Source organism: Sorex fumeus, unplaced genomic scaffold, assembly GCF_029834395.1.
Source record: "Sorex fumeus unplaced genomic scaffold, SorFum_2.1 ptg000051l, whole genome shotgun sequence".
Lineage (NCBI taxonomy): Eukaryota > Metazoa > Chordata > Mammalia > Eulipotyphla > Soricidae > Sorex > Sorex fumeus.
Genome location: NW_026606108.1, coordinates 35584966 through 35608336, shown reverse-complemented (window position 1 = coordinate 35608336; position 23371 = coordinate 35584966). Strand labels below are relative to the sequence as shown.

Sequence of the window (23371 nt, the reverse complement as noted above, 5' to 3'; positions counted from 1 at the left end):
AAGAAGGCGCCGGCGGGACTAGCCACGGAACCGGCCACGAGCGGGCGGTCGGCACCGTCCGACCCTGCGCCGCCTTCCCGGGCTTCTGCCGCCAAGCACATCCTCTCGGACCCGAGCCTGAACTCAGTAAGACTTTGGAACGATGGGACTCGGGGCGCGCGCACCGCGGGAGAAGTGAGGGGACGCGGTTATTTGCCGAGGACCCCAGGTACTCTGCGATACGCAGGAGCGGAAGGCAGGGTGGGGAGGCCCGTAAAGGGGAGCAGGCCTTCTGCACCCGCAGCACCTGTGGTCGGGGATCCGCGTCCAGGGCCCGCAATTCTGCAATAAACCCAATTAAACTGATTAGCCCGGGCGCTGAGAACGCTCTGGTCATTGGTTGCGCCACTCTCAGTGGAAAGGGGGGAAAGGGACCGAGCTGATAGAGCCGGCGGAGGCCCGGGGCCATCCTCTCCCGCCGCCGCGGGGTCCCAGATTAGTGTGAAGGACAGTGCTTCCATCCCCCAGCGTGCCTCCCACCACCCGGGGGTTGGACAGTTACCGGCTCGGGGAGGAACTGCTTCATCTGCAGAATACATTTCCAGCGCTGGGGCTCCTGGGAGCCCTTCCTTCCCTGTCATGGTTCCTTCCACCTGGCTCTCTCCCTTTGCGCTCCCAGCATCCCTGAACCCCGGGAGATCCACCTGGTGAAAGAAGGAAAGCTGCCGAGGGTCAGGTGAAGGGAGCAGCTGCCCACCCTTCTTTCCAAAGCAGGCATGGAGGGTGCCAGCTCCAGAAATCCGATGGGAAAAGAAATGGACAGGTGGATAAAGTCAGTCCGCAGAGAGGGAAGAGAGAGCTGTGATAGCCTTAATCATTTTCAAAGTTAGGAAGTCTCCTCTGCGGGGCTATTAATAGATCCAGTCTTCTGGCTCTGCAAATGCACTAAGGTGAAGGGAGGAGGGTGATGGTTGGAGAAATCAGCTAATCCAGCAGTTCATAGTTGAAAGGATCTGACGCCACTGAAGTTTTGAGAATCTGAAAAATGCTAAAGGCTCTCGCCCTTAGAAAAATGCATAGACACAGCCAGTGTTTGATAGGGGCTTTCAAACTCTGAAAACTGGTCTGTGTGCTTTGGCGGGGGGCACTTGCTAGAGTCCAGTTTCCCTTTAGAGCTCCTCGGCCAGTGCCCAAGATTCCCAAATGGCCTCCACTCAGCAAAGCAGCAGCAGAGACAGGCTCACCTGTTAAGAGCAACGAAGCCTTAATGGGGTCAGTGCTAAGACAACTGGAACACTCAACTTGGACTTAGGGAACGGAGCTGTGGGTAAGCCAGCCTGTCTGTGCAAACCGTGACTGCTGAGATGACTGGGAGGAATTGTGGGGTCCCGGGCTGGCTGAATAAGATACCACATTGCTGATGGTGGCAGTGGTTGGGTGGGGTGGGGTATGGGGGAGGGGGCGCACCTTCTCAACTTTGATCTGAGGGTTGTTTTAGGAGATGAATGTAGAGGAAGAGTTTTCATCCTCATGGACAGAGCTGAAGGCTCAGAAGCAGGAAAGCTGCCTCCTGCCGGGCTTTAGTCCCTGCTCCGCAGCTCACGTGCTCTGCACTCCATCCGCGTGAGCCTGTGCAATGGGCATCAGCACTGCCTCACCTGGCTCTCAGTGCAGCAGGCGAGTATGTAGGTCTCAGCTGTCTTCTACCTCAGCCTTAGTCCAGAATCAGTGGCGCCAGCAGCAGACCCGCAGGGCCACCAACAGGAGCTGCTCTCACTAGGCCTGTCTTCTTGGACCACCAGGCAATGCAAGGCAGGTCCTAGCAGAAGAGAAATGAGTGCATGAATAGCTTTAAGGTCCCCAGAAGTTCCTAGACTACAGAGAATGCCAGATAAAATGCTGATCTCGGGCACCAAGGGCTTAAAGTAACACATGCTAATGGGGACAATCCAGAAAGTATCTGAGAGCTTGACAGGGTTGCACTGTCCTTAGCAGCCAAAGACCCCTTTAAAGGAACAAACAGTCCTGGAAGAAATGCCTGTACAATGGAGTTGGTATTTAGGAACCATATAGTTTCCTCACTAGGGAAAATGAAGACAACAAAGTTTACTGCTGCCAGCACTGTGTCTGGGGTACTTCTGTTCTCTCCTCGAGGCTAAAGTGGGACCAGCACTATAGTAATGAACGGGTCCAATTTTACATTGAACTTCACTGGAAAGGTCTAAGGTCATGACTGAGTTGAGGCCACTAGTGATATAATACCAGAGGGTTAGGTAGACATTTAGCTGGATAGGAGCAAGGCAGACGTCTGAGCATACATGCTTCTGCCCTTTGCTGTTCCATCAATCTCATGATACTCTGGAGCCCCCCCTTGGTATGGCAGGATAAAAACCAGAACAAAATTTGTGACATAGTTGTTTGAGCACCTCTGCCATAATCAGACACCAGCCATAGGTAAGAGGGTTGAAAAGACCTTATGATGACAGGTGAGCAGGGTGGAAGCTAGGGAGGGTGCTGCAGATGTCAGAAACCAGGGAGAAGCAACAGAGCATGATGAAGAACCTGAATCTGGGAGCGGGTAGCCTGGTCTTGACTCTGCACACCCTACCTCCATCATGTGTCTGCATTTCCGAGAGCCTGCCTCTTCCGCTAGCCTATGGACACAATAACAGTACCTGCTGCATAGGATTCCACACTTTGCATAAATCACTATAGGTGAATTGTTCGTCTCATGGGAGTTAAGCAGCAAGAGCTCTGAATGTGAGCTCTCATCATGAACCGGGGTTATTCTAGATGTGGTGGCAGTAGTGCCATCCGTGACTGCTCTCCCTTGGAGACAGACCAGCACACCAGTCATAGGGCCACCACACCCCAGCAGCTCTGCCCAGGTCATCCCACCCCCTGGGCCCCAGCTGTTTTCCATGTGACTCTCCAGATCCTGAGTGCATTCAACACCTTTGTCTGAGGATTTCAAAGGGTACCTTAGCCTCATCATCAGGGCCAAAGATGTGGCTCAGCCAGACAAACACACAGCTCACAGGCTTCGACCCCTTTCTTGGCAAAATAAATAGTAAAACAAAACGTAATCTTTCTACATAAATTAACCCTTCCTCCAGCCTTCTCCATCTTGGTAACATGCACCAGCATATAAAACACACAATGGTCACCCCCTACCCCAAACTTCCTCATCCTCTTACCATGCCCACCATCATCACCCCAACACTCATATCTATCTCTAACCTCTCTGACACTTCAAGACCTGAGGGGGCTAGAGAGATAATACACCAGGTAAGGCACGTGCCTTACACACCACCAACTCAGGCTCCAATCCCCAGCATCCCATAGGGTCCCCAGAGCACCGCTAGGAGTGATTCCTGAGTGCAGTTCCAGGAGTAACTCCTGAGCATCGCCAGCTGGGCTCAAAAGCAAAATAAATAAATAAAAAGCCCTTGGGACTGGAGAGATAGTTGCAGGGGGTAAGGTGCTTGCCTGGCAAGCAGCTCACCCTAGTTCAATCCTCAGCACTGCTTTTGGGCCTCCGAGCACCACCAAGAATGATTCCTGTATACAAAGCTGCCAGCACTGCTATATGTGACCCACCCCTCCCAAACAAAAAGCAGATTCAGAGATGATCTTTCCAGTAAAAGAACACAGAAATATTTAAAAAAATAATAATGTAGCACTATAGTACTGGCCTCCCGTTTTCCATCGATTTGCTCGAGTGGGCACCAGTAACATCTCCATTGTGAGACTTGTTGTTACTGTTTTTGGCATATCGAATACACCACAGGAAGCTTGCCAGGCTCTGCCATGCACACAGGATATTCTTGGTTGCTTGCCGGGCTCTCCGAGAGGGGTGGAGGAATTGAACCTGGGTCCGCCACGTGCAAGGCAAATGCCCCATCTGCTGTGCTATCACTCCAGCCCTGTAGCACTGAAGCACTGTCCTCCCCTTGTTCATGGGTTTGCTCGAGCGGGCACCAGTAACATCTCCATTGTGAGACTTGTTGTTACTGTTTTTGGCATATCAAATATGCCACAGGGAGCTTGTCAGGCTCTGCTGTGCAGGCAGAATACTCTCGGTAGCTTGCCAGTCTCTCCAAGAGGGACGGAGGAATTGAATCCGGGTCGGCCGCGTGCAAGGTAAATCCCTACCTGCTGTGCTATTGCTCCAGCCCTAAAGTAAATAAATTAATAATAATAATAACTACCAAAGAAACCAAGACCTTGACATTGACCTCTAAGACTTAGCACCACCCAACTCCACCCATCTCTGACGCCAAGCTGTAGTCAGTGAGTGTCCTCAGTTCTCTCCCTCAGCTGCAGCCTCCCCTGCAGACACATGCCATCTCATGCCATCACAGACTCAGCATTCGGACCTCTCTCCCCCACATATGACCTCATGAATTTTCATAGATTATTCACCCTCTCTCATATCCCAAATCTGCTCCCTTACCACAGCTCTTAAGTAACAAGAAACAAACGGATTCAGGGAGGCTGGGATGTCTCTCCCCTGCTGACAAGAAAGTTACATGAGGGCAGGGCCAGCTGCTTCACTGCCTGCCTTGCATTTTGACAAGCACGAATAGATGCTAGATGAGTATGTGTGGAATGAAAAAGCAGAAAAATCAGAGCTGGTCTATGGGTACTTCTTCAGGGCATTTTACCTTCGATTTTCTGCCTTAAAATTAACTTGTGTTATTTCAGACGGCAATATTGTGCTGAACTCTGCTGATTGATTTGTCCTTCAAATGGCCAGTCTCCTGGAGGTGATAATCCACAGTCGTTAGCAACTGACACTTCCTATCTTTATCTGTGTAACAGCTCAGATATCAATGTATTCCAGCAGGGATTAAAGAACTTGCAATGTAAAACTTTGGACTTTAAACTCTTTGTGCTGGAATTAACTCTTTCCACCCATCCCCCAAGCAGGGAAAAAGAGCATCTTAGTATACCACTCCCATGCCTTCTGAGTTATATTAACTAAGAAACCACTAAATCACTGCATTCCAGCTTCCTTACCTCCTTGGGACTTTGATCAAAGACTTCCTTCTCTGTGGTTTCAGAATAGAAGATGTCAACTGCCTTCCTTCCCATTCCAGTGCTCCCACTCCTGCTATACCTCTTCTCCTGAGAACTACTTCCCAGCTGCCTACAAATTTCACTTGCTTTGCCTCTCCCAGAGACCAAAATGAAGATCTGCAGGGGAAGAATTTTTTATCCCAGTTTATCCTCAGTCTGACATCCCATTGAGACCATCAAATAGTAGTTGAGTAAATGAACAAACAAGTCAACTTCAGGACCAGAAAAAGATTCTGGAGATTATTTTTATGTTTTGTTGGAGGTGGGGGGGGAGAAGGGGATATGAGGGGACATACACCAGAGGTGCCAGGCTTACTCCTAGGCAAGCTGCACTGTCTCTCCAGTGCCCCCCCTCCCCCGACCAATTTTTAAAATGTCCTTCACTACAGTCCTGCTCCTTTTCCAACAAAAAGGAATCACAACTGGAGTTAGTGACTAAGAAATACCCTGCCGTCTTTTTTCACTACCCATGAGGGCAGGAGGAGGTTCTCCTACTGACAGCTCTGCTCTATAGTTGGAAATCAGCATGCAGGAAAGGTTGCAGGAAACTGAGTGAAAGCGTTGGGAAGTATTAAGCAGGCAAGACTGAACAGTTATTACAAAGAACCCTCATCTCTTAAGTTCTTTCCCTCATATAACCTCCCAGGGTAGCAGAACTCTATCATCCTCAGACCCTGGCTTCAATGGCCACTTCTACTAAGTTCCTGCCATCACATCTGCATTCTATCCATTGGAAAAGGGAAAGGACTTAACATGGAAGGCCTCTGCTCTATCCTGAACTCAGTCTGGGAAATGCAGCATGCAGTGGGGCACTGATATTTCCCATATGGGGAGAACAGGGGCTGTTTCCATAGGAAGATCAGCTCTGCAGTCTTGTTATTGATGCCTGGTCTGTGGCATACATGTAGCCTTTTTTTACCTACTAGTGATCACAACTGGGCCAAAATTACTCTGTAAAATTAATAGAAGTTTATGTAAAGAAAAGACAATCATGGAGTATTTACTATTCATTAATCTTAACTAATGGCGACAAAACCCTTCAATCTTGTGTTTTTTCTGCCTCCAGTTATACACTCCTCAGGAAAATTAATCTTTTTCCAGAAGTACAAATATGGGTCACTATGTTCCACCTCACCAAGGTATTATTTGCAGTGTCCTCTGCAACTGTGTTCAGAGGCACATCTCTCATTCACAACAGTTGGGAAAGACTTTCTAGGAGCTAAATCAGGGCACCAAAATCCAAATGCAGGTTAACATCCCACCCCTGAAAGCTATGGAATAAAAAGCATACCTTTTGAGGTTATTTTTGCCTGTCAAATGCATCAAGTAAACTGCCCTTTCCACTTTCTCAGAGAAAATATTACAATGTCAAGTTGCTGGGTTAAGACCCCAATGTGACTTGTTAATTGTGCAGGTTCTCTAGCAACCATTCCAGAATCTTGATAACTGTGAGGCATAGAGCTCGCAATGGAAATTTACACTATTAAGTGTTCTGCTGGGTATGTTGAGTTTCTCTCTTTCTTCTCCTCAAAGGCATATTATACAAAGATGTCATAGTCTTGAACTAGAATCTATCCAACTAAGGAATTTATTGTTCCATAAGAGTTGAAAAGGTAAATTCCAGTATTAAACAAAATCACCCCTGACAAAGTTATCTCATTTCAATCAGTGAACACGAGTGTTATGGTCCATCAGGAACTGAGGGGTTCCAAGTGCGCTTACAGAACATTCATGGCCACTAACTGCCACAGTCTGAGCAGAGTGAAGAAAATTATATAGCTGGATGGTGCTGAAGACTCTGAAGAATGAGTATGTCTTCTTCCTTGATGTGCCAGATCTTAACTTCCTTCTTTCTGAAAGCATTCCCAAATTAATCCCAGTAGATTTTACTTGTCACTTCAACTCCCTCATTAAAATCATACATTGCTGGCATAATGTCCTACATTTTGGAAAGGCCTGCCTTTCAACAAAATAAGAGCAAGTTAAGACAGGGTACTCCCTGGGGTATACAGAATTCAAGAAACATTTTAGAACCAATTTCTCCACGAGCATTTGGATAAAGAGAAGCCAGGCTCTAAGCCAAATTTTTGTTAAACAAAAAAATGAGGTACAGTAACTATCAGAATAGGTTTTATGGGTAGCACTGTAGCTCTGTCTCCCGTTGTTCATCGATTTGCTCGAGCGGGCACCAGTAACATCTCCACTGTGAAACTCATTACTGTTTTTGGCATATCAAATATGTCACGGGTAGCTTGCCAGGCTTTGCTGTGCAGGCAGGATACTCTCAGTAGCTTACCGAGCTCTCTGAGAGGAGCGGAGGAATTGAACCTGGGTTGTCCATGTGCAAGGCAGATGCCCTGCCCACTGTGCTATCACTCCAGCCCAACGTAGGTTAGATGGGTAGCACTGCACTGTAGCACTATCCTTTCTTTGTTCATCGATTTGCTCAAGTGGGCACCAGTAATGTCTCCATTGTGAGACTTGTTGCTACTGTGTTTGGCATATCAAATATGTCACGGGTAGCTTGGCAGGCTTTGCTGTGTGGGCGAGATACTCTCAGTAGCTTTCCGGGCTCTCCGAGAGAGGCGGAGGAATAGAACTCAGGTTGGCTGGATCAGCCACGTGCAAGGCAAACGCCCTACCTGCTGTGTTATCACTACAGCCCAGGTTAGATAGGTACAAGTCTAAATGTTAAGTGGTTCGCTGATAGTTTGGGATTTTGTGTATGTATTTTTCGCTATAGTTAAAATTTTCAGCATTGGTCTTATACAAAAGTGGTATTTAAATCAGGTGGAAAAAGGCTGAAAAGCACTGATTCAAAAAGAAGTAACAGGTGAGGTTTTCACTGGATAGAAATAGGGGTAAGTAGTTTTTGAGGACAAGGTATAAGTGGATCATACTCTGGGAAACATTCACAGCTGTCTGAGGAAACATCTCAGAGAAATTACATACACATCCACCTGCTGGAGCGAGACTCCATTGTCGCCTGGATACCCCTTAGATCCGACATCCAACATACTGCATAGTGGAGACAGGTAAGCAGGTTGCTAACAACTCCTAAAGTGATTTGCATTAACTGAACAGACTGACTTTTGACAAAAGCCAATGAAAGATAGGTTTACAAATTAAACCTCCCACAAATGTCCTCCCACAAATCTGCAATACTGCAAATATTCAATGGAAGAAACTTTTAAAAATTCTTCCTTCTCTGTGAAGTTTATACTACAGTGCTAAATAAGTACTTTCTTATAAACTTGTCCCAGTCTGCTGACAGTCTCCTTGTATTTATAAAATATCTAGTGCATCAAACGCTACTGTGCTGTTGAGTGTTAGCAACAGTTTTCAGGTGAGAACTAAGGAGGATGACACAATTGATCCCCTCAGCACCTGCTGTTTTTGGCCATAGCAATTTGGAAACTAATTATCTTAAATCTAAGAGAAGACAACACCTCTAAATGTTCACTGAAATCTTTTGCTAGAACAAATATATTTTGTAAGATGTACTTCTAAAATAGCCAGTGAAATCATTTAAATACTTCACTGCCTTTTATTTGAATTTAAAGGGCCCAAGAAGATTTGCAGAAATGGATTCTTTTGATGAAGTCTTTCCTCCAAGAGAATAATGAGGGTTTTTACATTTATTATTTTGAGCTAAAATATTTAGTTTTTCTACTTCTCTGTGGGAGGGGTGGCCCACGGATATTCACCATCCTTTCCTAATTAGCTTACATTTGTTGTTTCTATCATACAGTGATAAGCACGCACCTGGGGAAGATACAAAAATAAAACTATGTTGTGTCTTTATAACAAGTTATTTTGAAGTAAAAATGAAGCTAATTCACAAAATGGACAACCCAAGAGTTGACCTACAAAGGATAAACAGAATCAGAAAAAGTCCTCCATATCAAACTAGAAGAAACTCTGTAACACTGCTCTCCCATTGTTCATCAATTTGCTCGAGCGGGCACCAGTAACGTCTCCATTGTGATACTTATTACTGTTTTTGACATATCATATATGTCATGGGTAGCTTGTCAGGCTTTGCCGTGTGGGTGCAATACTCTTGGTAGCTTGCTGGGCTCTCCGAGATGGGAGGAGGAATCAAGTCCAAGTCCTCAGGTCGGCTGCGTGCCAGGCAAACGCCCCACCTACTGTGCTATCGCTCCAGCCAATCAAACTAGATGATCCCTGCCCCCTCCCCGCCCCATAATCATCAGATATGGTCCTAAATCCTATTGTAATTATGATCACATCAAACTAGAATAAATGTGATCATAATTATAAGAGGATTTGGGACCATACCTGACGGTTATGAGGGGAAGGCTGGGCAGGGATCCAGGGACACTCCTTTGCAACAAGGCCACACCCAGGGTGCTCGAGTGCCACTTGGTGCCAGGAAGCAACCCTGGGTCTCTCACAGGCCAAACTTGTGCCATAGCCCCCACTTTTAAAAAGATCGTTTTCCACCACTTGCCTGATATATACATATATATGTGTGTGTATATATATATATATATATATATATATATATATATATGTCTCAAATACTAAGTATCAGACACATAGCACTGCAGCACTGTCTGCCCATTATTTATCAATTTGCTCGAGCGGGCCCAGTAACTTCTCCATCATGAGACTTGTTACTGGTTTGGCATATCGAATATGTCACGGGAGCTTGCCAGGCTTTACCATGCGGGCGAGATACTCTCAGTAGCTTTCTGGGCTCTCCAAGAGGGGCAGAGGAATCAAACTTGGATCGGCCTAGTTGGCCCCGTGCACAGCAAACGCCCTACCACTGTGCTATTGTGACCTGGCTGCCACATCTGTCACCCCATTGATTGCCAGGGTTGATTTGGCTGATCTGGCTGGCTAGGCAGCCTCCCGAAACTGCACGCTTGGTTTGAAGAGGACGGTCTTCCCCGAATCAGATATTTATACATATATATATATAGGAAATGCATATTTAAAGGAGCTTACCACTATGTTTAAAAGTTTATCATTAACAGTAATTCTTTTTAAAAACATTACAAGCCAATTTTGGAGTGAAAACGTAAGGTGTGATGATTATGCAGAAGCAACAATGGTGTAGTGAAATCCAGTAGCTCTGCTGTATTGGGTGGTCGAGTACTTTACATACAATCCTTCATTTAATTTTCCTCTAACCCCTAGATGCTGATATTTACTTTATAGACCAGGAAAACCTAAGGGACTAGCGCTAAGGACCCTGTGAGTCCCAGGGTAGGCTGATGTAGACTGACCGCCTCCATGGCATTCTGTCCACCTCCCATCACCCAGTCACAGCCGCAGTGGGGACAGGATCAAGAGCTGGGAAATGAGAGGTCAGACTCCAACACTGCCCCAACACCTCAAGTCCAGGTCCAAATACTTTTTCAAAGCAAAACTAGAGAGGGGCTCGAGCAATAGCACAGCAGGCAGGGTGTTTGTCTTGCATGCAGCCCACTGCGGTTCAATTCTCAGCATCCCATATGGTCCCCAAAGCACTGCCAGGAATAATTTCTGAGTGCATGAACCAGGAGTAACCTCTGTGCATCACTGGGTGTGACCCAAAAAGAAAAAAAAAAACTAGAGAGAGAAAAACATATCAACTCTCCTATCTGAATGGAACATGATTGCTCACTCTGAACCAACCTCATGCTGAGTCCCAAGACATAGAATCATGGACTATTTATTTTCTTCCATATAGCACAGCGGGTAGGGCGTTTGCCTTGCACGCAGCCAACATGACCGACCCGAGTTCGATTCCTCCGCCCCTCTCGGAGAGCCCGGCAAGCTACCGAGAGTATTCGATATGCCAGACACAGTAACAACAAAGTCTCCAATGGAGACGTTACTGGGCCCACTCAAGCAAATCGACGATCAACGGGAGGGCCTTTACCTTTACCTTTACCATTGGTATACACAAACACCTGCGACCCTGCAGGTTCACAGCGACTGATGTTCTCCTCCCTTCATAATGCAATGAGACTTATAAGTCACAACAGTACAAAAACAAAAGACACAGTAAGTAGGTTTCAAGGTTTATTAAAATAAAGTATTAGCAAACATATGCAAAAACAAAAATTCTTAAGAGTTATTATGGCTTTGACAAGCATAATAGTAAAACCTAATACATTTTATAGGTAAAAAAGTAACAGAATTGAGGCATGTGGCTAGAAATTCATTTTCTACAACATAAACAGAAGCAGAACTACTACAAACAAGCAGGCCTACAGTGCAGCCATTGGTTTGGTTGATATCATCTTCAATTTGAAATACCCTTTTAAGAGAACATGGGTAGGTAATTCAAACATCCAGTTTTCATGATTGTACTGCTACCAAATTTTAAATTGAGTCATTTTCAAAATGAAACTAACCAAGTAGGTTATAAAGAAAACCAGTTGCCAGATTATAATCTTTAAGAGTCCCTAATGTTTATTCCCTGAAAAACTCAAAGCAAAATCATCTCCAGCAGTATTAGAAGAGAAAAATTGAATTCTAAAAAAAATTTCTTCTTTTACAAAAGGACTTGTTTGGCCTCACTGGAGTTTTGTTATAACTAATATCAGCTAGGATTAAGGCACTACCTAATACTAATGAGGAAACAATATCTACCTGTACACAAAATTCTGAACTTTAAGTGCATGTGCGCGCATGCGCGCACACACACACACACACACACACACACACACTCACACACACCAGCATGTTCATATAAGTCGTTAAAAGATAACCGTTTCTGATTATTTTAAGAATTTTAAGAACTGAATTATTCGGAAAAGAACCACACAATTCCATTCTGCTATGAGTAGCAGAGTAAACCTGCTCCCAAGCTGGATCTTTTCAAAAAACAATCTGACTTGTCTGATTGCAATTTTTGCCAACAAATACTGTAGCATAAGCTCTTTAATAAAAAAAAAAAAACGAATACATGCTTTCTCACTGGTTTTTGTAAAGCAGCCCCATTTTAGGGTAACATGTCAGTTATAATATAGTTGTACTTTAGAAAGTTAAGTTTATATTATGAATAATCTAACACAGACTTGATAAATACTGTTACTTGGGAGACACTAAACAGCAATCCAGTGAATTTCAAACAACTGTCCAACTTTCTGCCCAGCAGGTAGAAGTGATTCTACAAAAGTAATCTTTTGAATACTCACTCTCTATACTTGCATATCTGTGAGAAAACCTCCCCAGACTCCCACACGTATAAATGAGGGAAATGCTCATGCTGTGGGGAAGAGCCAGCATCAAACCTGTGATTCATCCCAACCCCAATAAAAAAGCTGCCCCAGTTAACATCCGAGGGGATCACCCATAAACCAATACTTCGGAAAATTCCCCTCCAAACACTGCTAAAACCACCAGGCTACTACTGCCTTGAAAGACCCTCGATTACCTACCTGATATGTAAAATGAGGATGAGAGAGGGATTAGACAAGTTTACTAGTCAGACAAAATTAACCCAAAATGTAAAGTCACCACTGGAAGCTGCATTCAACAGTTATCAAAAGATCCTTCCTCCCCCAGGAAGTAGAAAGGAATATATCAAAGATGGAAAAATGACAGCGATACAAAGTAGTATTAAGCAAAAAACTAGGAAAAGTCGGGAGAAATGGCTCTACAAATTAGACTTCTCTCTAGTAGGTTTAGCACTTTAAGAGGTACTTTGTATCACAGAGTTTCTCTTTTACTGTCAGGGTTTCAATTTTTGGCATAAACTTTCTCATCAACATAACAACACTGTTACAAAGGAGTTTCTCAGTGGTACCCTGGGTGAGCCTGGCAAGCTACCAAGAGTATCCCACCCGCACAGCAAATCCTTGCAAGCTACCCATATTCGATATGCCAAACACAGTAACAACTAGTCTCAAAATGGAGATGTTACTGGGCCTGCTTGAGCAAATCGACGTTACTGGGCCTGCTCGAGCAAATCGATGAACAATGGGAGGACAGTGGCCCTTGGGTTAATGCCAAATATTTTGTAATATGGGTCCCAGTTTTCTTGAAAATGGATCTGAATGCGCAAAGATCATTTTACATCCTAAGAGATTATTTTACTCTCGAATGTTATAGCAAGTATAAAACAGCTACATCTTCCCGGCACTACCTGAAGCTTATTGAACTATCTAGAAATCTCACTGTGAAGTTCATCTTAGAAACCCATTCAATGACCACAATTTCTTCAGATATCAACAATAAATGTGAAAAATGATTTAAATCATCATGAATAGTATCTGGCCTCTTGAATTGATGCCTTCCTTGAAATTTCTCTGAAGAAAAAAAATGTTAGGGTAGGTACATCAATAGCATGCCTACTAATTTACATTCCTCAGCCAGACAATATCAACCATAGCACAATACTCTATTACATAAATTCCATTTATGTAAATTCCATTTTTCTACACTTGACATCTTTTTATAGCTTTAATTCATTACTGAAAATGATTCCTCTTTCTGCACTTCCCAAACTGGTTACAATTTCATTACTCCCAAACTCTGCCTTTTTAGGTGGTACATATTAATATGTACTATTAAATGTGATTATGTTAGTAGCATTTTCATAAATTTGATTTATGAACTATAGACCATGATAGATACTAGATAAAAACACAAAACAAATTTTTCTGAAATTATTTCTTTCAGAAGTACTTTTTTGTATTTTTGGAAAAAAACCTGTTAGCAATTTTGATTTCCTCTCCATGAATATTGGGCATCCTTAGAAATTATGAAAACAACTTGACTAATTAAAGTTTTTGTTTGAAGCTCAAGAGGTTGGCGTTAGTAACATCTAAGAAATATAACAGGTTCATACTTCTCCACGAAACTCTTTTACAGCTAACAGTTTTAGTACTGTCATTCAGTGAGATCAAACTTTTCAGAGAAAACACAGAGAAGGCCCTGCAAGTGAAACCCTGATCAACTCCCAAGGCCTTGACAGAATCTTGGCCCAAATGAAAGTAATTTTTAATGAAGTCATTTGAAAGCATCAATGAAACACTAGTTTCCACCCATTCAAGCCCATTGAAGTCATGAGCCTATAAGGTAAAAAGGATGATAAAAATCGATCAAGTCTACCACTAAGCAAATAATCTTTCTGTGGCTGACAATTCTGGAAGTATGAAAATGCATTCACATAAATCTTAAGGCTTAGATGCCTGTCAGAGTGTGTCCTTTTACCCAGTTATTAACTGTAAGTTGAAACATATATGGCACTTCATCTGAAAGAACTAAAACCATCCATTGGCTGCACTTTGTAAAAGCAATAAATAACATCACAGGAAATAAAAGGGCAGTATTCTTCTTTCCTCAAAAAAATAGAAAGCACATTATTCCTCATAAGGCAGAAAGGGCAAAATAGAAAGTCAAATCAAACAACACCTAAACAGAACATGTTATGTACTTTCAAGAGACACGAGAAAATAAGCTTCTGATAGTCAAATCAGGTTTGTTTGTTTTTCCTGAAGTCATTTCTTTGTTTTCATGTCCAAAGTGTCTGACTGCTCCCAGAAAAGGGGGTTAAAGTTTTCAAATAAAGCCTTTAACCACCAGTGATTAAATGGGTATTTTAGAGTTTTCGTGTTTCTCCCTGTAAGGATGTTCTGAGAGAAAAGCATTCACACAGATGCTACAGAAAAAAATGAGAGCATGCCTGGTAACCAAGAGAGTGGTCCGCCCTCTTAGATATGTGAACTTATTTTAAAATCATCTGTTCCAAACACCACTGCTGGTAGTTGCCAAGTATCACGTCATTTGCCTCAGTCCCATGACCAGACCAGATTGGAGAGTCTCCTACAGTTTATAACCAATACGAGGTATGAGCAGCGGGTTTAATTAACGATTTTCCAACATTAGTAACATTCATAAAATGGTAGGGAATTTAAAAGGCACCCTAAATGGAAGCAGTAGAATAACAGTCTTATAAACAAGGTTGAAATAAAACAAAAGTTAGAAAAAGAGTAACTTTCTACAAGTTAGCTATAGATTACAGTGTTTCTTAATATAAAAGGTACCCAAGAAAATAAAGATAAGCATCTAAGTCCAAGTCGTTTGAGTGTGTTTCAAAAAAGATTATACTAAAAACTGTCATCTATCAAAGTGCAAAATTAAAGAGTAATGCATGTCAAAATTAGAGTTCTTGCAATGTTAGCCGTAAGTAGCAAACATAGCCAAAAAAATTTAAAAAACACCAAAAAACAAAAAAGGCGGTGCATGCACTGTCACTAGCTATAAAGTAGTAGTACATCTGAGAGATTCTGAGTAAATGTCATCTACTGGAGATTTGTTTGCAATTATTACTTTTTTTTAAGGACAAAGGAAATGTTTTACAAAAGATGAGTGAAGTCACAATACACTGACAAACATTTAACTGTATTAAATGTAGATTTTATGATTTTGCTTTTACTGAACACTACTTGTTAGAGCAGTGCATAGTGTTCCTTCAAATAGAGTTTTATAGTTTCTCTTAAGCCCCTACTACATACTTTCACAAAATAATGAATTATACTTCTTTTAAGTTGGTGGGACAAAGAAACTGGTTTAAGTACAGACTCTAAAAGGTCAAGAATAGAAGGTACGACTTTCCACTGAATATCTTGTTACACAATTAGAATTTTTCATCATATGATGCTTACTTTACAAAAAAATCAGCAACAACAAAGAACTGCTGGGGACAACAGGGCAAAAGTATGTTCCAGTTTAAAACTGATGTCAAACTTCTGAACTGGGGCACAATACCTACTCTGTATTTTCACAACACTTTTGAGAGTTAATCACACGAACACAAATACAAATAAATGTAGATTCATCACAAAATACAAATGTATTGGTCACAATTGTGTAGAAAAAAAATAAGCTGTAATATCTGTTTTCCAAATATGCTCACAGTATCTGTACTGAACGTTTCCCTAAAATTAAAACAAGTCCACTAATAATGTAATTGAAAAGAACACTTCTGCACTATGACACAGAAGATATGGGGTTCAGAGGGGAGCCCATCTGAGTGAGGACTTTATCCAGCCACTGAAGAGGGCCATGAAGATGAATCTCAATCCAACACGGGGTGCTAGTAACATCCTGACGGTGGTATTCCGCTCCCCAGCCCTACAAAGATGAACAGAAATCAGAAAACAGCCCTCTTTAGACTGTCAGTCTACCCCAATTTTGAACACAACAACAACAACAAAAATAATAAAACATGTAAATCATAAAACCAATCAGCATTCACCACAGAATTGAAAGCAATAATAGCTGCATTATTAAATTATATATTAATTTTTAAATAATGTATAATTCCCTAAGTAAAAATCCTTGGTGCTATGATATGTCAGATTTTTTTTTTCAATCAGACAAAGTCAACATGGTACAGTATCTCATAATCAAACGATTAACATTTCCACAATAAGATTTATTCTCACTTAACTGAGTAAGTCTAAAGCAAATAGTAGCCTCATATAAATTTATATTAGATTTTGTCAGGAAAAAGTTTTGAGCATTCATGTACTCCGGTTGTTGGTCTTTTAAATATTAGATAAGGAACAATAAATGTAATTAATACATGCAAGTATAATTAAAATGGTAATCAGTTATCCTTAAGATGGGAAATTAACAGGATACATATAACTTGAGATGAACCCTTTAGCCTAACAGACAAAAAAAACCTAAAATAGCACTTCTTCAGCAGCTGTACCCTGAAAAATTAAGCTGTGCAATGTAGCATGTGCTTTCATTTGTGTGTTAAATAGGCAAAAGCCATATTTCTTTAGAAGGGAAATACCTTTGGGCTACAGAGGTAGGGCATTTGCCTTGCATGTGGCCGGCTGGGCTGACCCGTGTTCGATTCCTCTGCCCCTCTCGGAGAGCCAGGCAACTACCGAGAGTATTCTGCCCACGCGGCAAAGCCTGGCAAGCTACCCGTGACGTATTCGATATGCCAAACACAGTAACAACAAGTCTCACAATGGAGACGTTACTGGGCCTGCTCGAGCAAATCCATGAACAAAGGGAGGACAGTGCTACAGTGCTACAAGACAATGGCAGGGAAACACTGAATGGTGAGACTGAAAGCCTAAAATACGAACAAAAAAACCCCTCACAAAGCATATAAAAGTTGTCTTTCTGTGGCTAAATTCTTAAAGACCATAAAAACAGAGTACAGGTTGCTTCAATATACTACTAGAATTCTTTGCAAATTTTGCCGTGAGTCATCTTTGGAATGCTGATAAAAGGTCTCTGAACTTTGCAAATTCTTAATAACAGAGTTTAGATACAATTAAAATAATAAGTTTAGTATTCTAGAGAATTCTTGCCATCACTATACCAGGATCTAATAATGATTAAACTTTAAGAGCTACATTCTGCTAAAGAACTTAAAAGTTTTGCCATTTTTAAGTTCCCCCAAGTGGTGCTTGAAAGCGGGAGCCCGGGGGCCTTTCCTGGCAATAGTCCTGACAATTGTCATCATGCAGGCCTGACAATTCAGTTATTTGGACAGTCCAGTGCTAAGGAAAGGCTCAAATGTGGGGATCCAGGACACACAATTCTTATGTTCTAGCCCACTGAACTTCTAGGCCCTTAAAAAAAAAATCCAATACCAAAAGTTTTCTAGATCAGGAATATTGCTCGGTGGCAGAGCACCTGGTACACCTCCCATGTAGCAGGCCCTTCCTGGGTTCAATGCCCAATACTAAAAACTAAATATTAAAACCCCGTTAAATCAGGCCAAAGTCACTACCATCCTACACTTAATTAAAAGGATTTAAAAATTTATTACACATGCAAATATGTACCACACATATTCAGGGTCACTCAAATTAAGCTAGTTCCAGACTACTCACCTTGACAAAGCTCATCCGAATGGTACACATTTTGGTGAGCTCATATACTGCCTCAAACCCATGGTTGACAGACTGAGCCAGAAGCTGAGCAAACTCTTGATTGTTGAAAATTTTGAGGCTGCAGCTGCTTGGAATCTTGCAGACAGTGGTGGGGTGAAAGCCGTGATGGAAGTTGCAGTTCCTGCTCTGTACAAATATGCTGCTATCACTGAGGCACTCAGCATAGACCTCTCCACCGACATAGTACAAGTGAACACCTAGAGGTGGGCAGCACAGCAGCCATGTTAGCAAGGCCACTTACAGAGACCAAACAGGATTGAAACAGGACCCACTCAGCTAAAGCCAACTCCCAAGTCTTCCTGCTGAAGCTACCACTAGGTGGCCTTTTGCTTCCAAAGATAACAAAGAGGCTCATGTCTGCCAAATCTAAATCAGTCACCAAATAACTAAAACTTCAGCCTCGGGTTCACAGAATGTTTGGTTTTCAGTTTGCAGACTTTCCCCCTCTCCAGCAATCATGCATCACCTCCGTGAGAAAGAGCAGTGGTGAAACAACAATCAACAAGCTCTTTCAAAGGGATACTGTTTAGCTTTTTTGGCCAATGGGAAGAAAAGCAAGATTTTTTACAATCTTAATTCACATGCAATTTCAGGGTATAGAAAGAATCTTTCAATGGAAGATTTATTTTACTTTCCTTTATGTGTTTGGAAATTTGAAACATACGTAATGACTATAGTTTTAATATAAAATATTCAAGTAATTCAATACTCAAATAAAATATTCAAATAACAGCTGAAGATAAAGGTGTACTCAACTTTTCACTGCTGCTGGCAATGCAAAAAAGATGAATCTTGTTCATATCTATGTACGGACAAATAAAATAAAATAAAATAAAAATGACCCATGCAGAAAATGGTCTTAAAAAGTATACTGAAAAGAGAAAACTTGTTCTAAAATTGATTACTCCTAAATTATTCTATGGTAGCACAAAAATAAATGCATAAGAGTGACACATTTTACCTGAAAAAAAAAAATCAGGGCAAATCGGCCAAAATAAGAGAAACTTGCAACCTATTTTTAACTTTCTGATCTCTTCAACAGGAAATCACATCACAATTATAATGATTTACCATTTGTTCCTAATTTGAATTAAGACTGCATTAAGTCAAAGAAACAAAAAGCAGCAAGTGGTTAAAAAAAAAAAAGCTTTTAAGATTCAGACAATATACTCTATCTGGGATAGGTTTCCTTTTGGACCATTTGTTTTATGAAATTCTGACATTTTATTGTAGTGTCAAAGTTCCTAGCTTGTTGTGGAAACTGTCTTCAAGGGTGAATTATAAATACAACTGTTCCCTGATTTTGAAAGCTAGCAGAGGTGATGGTGAAATCAGTAAAGACCTATCATTAAACTGGATTTCCTACATTGTAATCCTGCTCCTCCAAGATAATGGAAATTAAATTTTTTTTATTATAGTTTAGGTAATATGTTTATAATAGTGTTAAAGTTTATAGTGTTGATGTACAAAGCTGTATCTCACCACCATGAACGTGTCCATGACTCCCCTTCATTGTCCCCAGGTCACCTCTAGTCTGATCTTAGAATAATGAAAATTTTTACCAGCTATCTCAACCATTACACAAATACAATTATAATGAAAGTTTAATTCTTCATCGTCATTCATGTATGACAGAACTATTCATTATGAGTCAGGTATTATTCTAAGGGCTGGAGCGATAGCAGAGCGGTAGGGCATCTGCCTTGCACACAGCCAACATGGCCTACTCGAGTTCGATTCCTCCGCCCCTCCCGGAGAGCCCGGCAAGCCACTGAGAGTATCTCGCCTGCACGGCAGAGCCTGGCAAGCTCCCCGTGACGTATTCGATATGCCAAACACAGTAACAACAAAGTCTCCAATGGAGACGTTACTGGGCCCGCTCGAGCAAATCGATGATCAACGGGAGGACAGTGACAGTGATTATTCTAACCGGAGGACAATGACAGTGATTATTCTAACCGCTGAGGACACTGTGACCAAGCAAAGTACCGCTAAAGTATTTAGTCCTGTTTCAGGGAGTCAGAAAATAACAAAAATATAAAGTGATTTCAGATCCTAAGCAGTAGGAAATAAAACTGAGTAAGAGAACCGTGTCTTTAGGTAATGCACCTTTAACACCTGTGACTCAAGAAGAGACCATGTCTTCAGTTTCTCACATAATGCATGGCTGTAGGGAAATGACAAGATTACCTTTTCCAATATGCCGCCTAGTGTTTTCGATTGTTGAATTCCGGTTAACATTTGACAACAAACCCAAGCAGAATCTACTTTTGTTATTTGAGGGATCTGTGAATCCATCTACTAACACACTTGTAGAAGAGGCATGAAAAGCTTCCCCGACACGATTGTTTAATTCATAGTAGACAATTGAACACCAATGTTTGGGCTCCTCATAGGCAACTGGCTGAACGTCTGTGAACAAATCAGACAGAAATCAGGTTTAATGAAGGATGCTCAGAAACTCCCAATTCTCTGAGCTTCTAAACTTAATTAAACCCAAGCACAGAAAGATTTTCAAGTAGTCACATGTATAAAAATAAACTCAGACCACTATCTCACATTATGCCCAAAAATGTCAATCCAAAATGGATCGAAGACCTTGTATCAAACCTGAACCTACAAGTTATATTGAAGAAAATAGACAAAAATCCCTCAGGACGCTGTATCTAAAGTCACCTTCAATAATTCAATGCCACTGGCCAAAAAAACAGAAGCAAGGATAAACAAATAGGATTACATCAAACAAAAGAAACAATGACCAGAATAAAAAAGACTCCCCAAGACCTGGGAGAAAATATTTATTTGCCCTTCACTAATCTAACAAAAAACTGAAAGGAGTCAACATTCAAGATGTATAAAATATTCACATATATTAAGTTTATCTTGACAAAGGATTCAGGAAAATATGGAGACAAGATAGTCTTTTTTAATGAACAAGAACAACTGGTACTCAGATGCAAAATATCAATCTACACATGTATTTTATAACCTTCACACAAATATCAGAATTGATTATAAATATGAATCTAAAACTATTAAAACTTCTAGAAGTACAATATCCATGAAAGAGGGACTAGAGAGATACAGCAAGTCAGACTGTCACTGTCCCTGTCCTCCCGTTGTTCGTCAATTTTGCTCGAGTGGGCCCAGTAACATTGTGAGACTTGTTACTGTGTTTGGCATATCGAATACGTCACGGGTAGCTTGCCAGGCTTTGCCATGCGGGCAAGATACTCTCGGTAGCTTGCTGGGCTCTCCGAGAGGGGTGGAGTAATCGAACTCAGGTCGGCCGTGTCAGCCGCATGCAAGGCAAATGCCCTACCCGCTGTCAGAATCAATCATAAATATAAACCTAAAACTATTAAAACTTCTAGAAGTACAATATCCATAAAAGAGGGACTACAGAGATACAGCGAGTATGGTTACTGGCTTGCACACAGCAGATCCAGGTTTGATTCCTAGCACTGTGTATATGGTCCCCAGCCAACCAGAAGTAATCCCTGAGCATGGAGCCAGAAGGAAGTCCTGGACATAAATATGTATGACCCCAATATCCCCCCCCAAAAAAAATTCATGAGAGAAATCATTGACAAGCTGGATTTTATGAAACAACATTGTTAATTGATTTTTTTAAAAAAAGGCACTGACTTGATCAAAAAAAAAAAACTAAATCAACTGACATGAGCAAAGACCTCACCAAAGAACAAAATTAACAAATACATAAAAAGATGCTCTGTATCATGTCATCAGGGAAAATACAAATCAAAATAATAAAACACTACTATATAGATATATATAAAATCACTAAACCGGGCAAAATCAAAACACTGATAACACCAAATGCTTGTGAGTATGTAGAGCAAACAGGGACTCTCATTACTAGTGGGAATTGCAAAATGGCAGAGTTGGATGATTTCTTACAAAACTAAACTTGCTCCTACCAAACAACCAAGAAAGTGTATTCTTTGGTATATACAAAGGAACTGAAAACTTAAATTCAACAAAAAACTTGCACACAGATGTTTATAGGATCTTTATTCGTAATTGCCAAATCATGTAATCAACCAAGATGTCCTTCACTATGTGGACAGATATTAATTGAAATGTAATAGTAGTATAGGATATACTGATAATGGGAGAGGTCATGTATGTGAGGAATGACAGCATGTGGGAACTCTGCACTTTCTGCCCAAACTAACCTGATCAATCTGTAAGGCTAAAACTGATCTGAAAACTAAAGTAATAAAAAAGAGTGAAAAATATCAACTATGTAAGCATTGTGTATGAGTAAAAGATGATATATACTCCTTTAATGTTAAATGCCACAACTGCTATTGAAAAAACAATATATACCTAAGATAAAATACTGATCAAATTCCATTTTGTGAAAGAATCAAATATTCACAATGAGGAAGAAAGCACAGAGACATGCTTTACTCAATGCTAGCAGAAATGTCTTTCTTGGAACTAAAACCGCGCACAAAAATCAGGAACTTCTCAATTTTCCTCAAGAATGTCAGGTCAGATTTAAAATTTAAAAAAAAAAAGTGTAAGAACTATCAGTTAAGCTAAAGAGGCAGTACAGAAATAATGGATTAATTTTTTTTTTGGGGGGGAAGGGAGGTGAGGGTGCCAGCAGTGTTTGGGCTACACCCAGAGATGCTCAGGGCACAGACCTGGCTCAGCACTCAGGGATCAGTCCTGGAAGGCTTGAGGACCATAGGGGGTGACCATATGGGGACCAAACCCGGGTCATCTGCATGCATGCAAGGCCTACCTGCTGTATGGTTAATTCTGGCTCCTGAACTGGCTATCTTTTGAAACTTAATGTTTATTATTCAACTGCATAGAATTTAGATGATGCAGAACAAAGGGGGAAAAAAAATCAGCACTGACCCATAAAGAGAAGTCCCACGGGGCCCATAACCAAGCACACATGCAAATGCATAGCAGGAAGTTAAAAGAATAGTGTCAGGAAAACTTAAGAAAATAAGGAGCAGAAATTTACAGGGGCATGAAAGGCTAATAAGCGAAACTAAAATGACACTTGTGGTTAAGATAAAAAAAAAAAATAGAAAAAGTTTTACTGTGCTCCAAGCATAGGACAATACTAACAGCTGACTGAAGGCACTACAGCTTAGCTTTAATTTTCCTTTTGCCACCTTCATCAAACAAACAGAAAAAGACAAAACACAAAACACGAGTAAAACAAGAATTCTGGTGGAAAAAGACATGTATCTGGGAGGCAAGAAAATGTGATTACCAGGTCTTTTAATGGAACCCACTCAGTTGTTTGCAAATTACAAATTACATTCTAAGGTAAATTTTTAAAAGTTTACCTAAGTCACAAAATAAATGAGATGTGAGAATTCCAATATAAAACTTCATACTGAATCATTTTGTTCTAGATAAAG

General features: G+C 41.3%; 2 protein-coding genes across 3 annotated transcripts in view; both read right to left on the bottom strand.

Moving 5' to 3' along the window:
• Positions 1-11093: 11093 nt before the first annotated feature.
• The window catches only part of TGFBI (transforming growth factor beta induced), a 151922-nt gene continuing 139644 nt past the window's right edge, over positions 11094-23371 (bottom strand). Inside the window, exon 18 of the mRNA XM_056124350.1 lies at positions 11094-11692. The gene's annotated coding sequence lies outside the window, so the exon portion shown is untranslated. The remainder of the gene's footprint in view (positions 11693-23371) is intronic.
• Positions 11692-23371, bottom strand: part of SMAD5 (SMAD family member 5) — a 54123-nt gene continuing 42443 nt past the window's right edge. For both annotated transcript variants that reach the window (XM_056124351.1, XM_056124352.1), the window contains exons 5-7: positions 20148-20369; positions 17898-18154; positions 11692-16164 (exon numbers count right to left, since the gene is read on the bottom strand). In XM_056124351.1, coding sequence (XP_055980326.1) covers positions 16021-16164; positions 17898-18154; positions 20148-20369 — 623 coding nt within the window. In that variant the 3' untranslated portion in view covers positions 11692-16020. The remainder of the gene's footprint in view (positions 16165-17897; positions 18155-20147; positions 20370-23371) is intronic.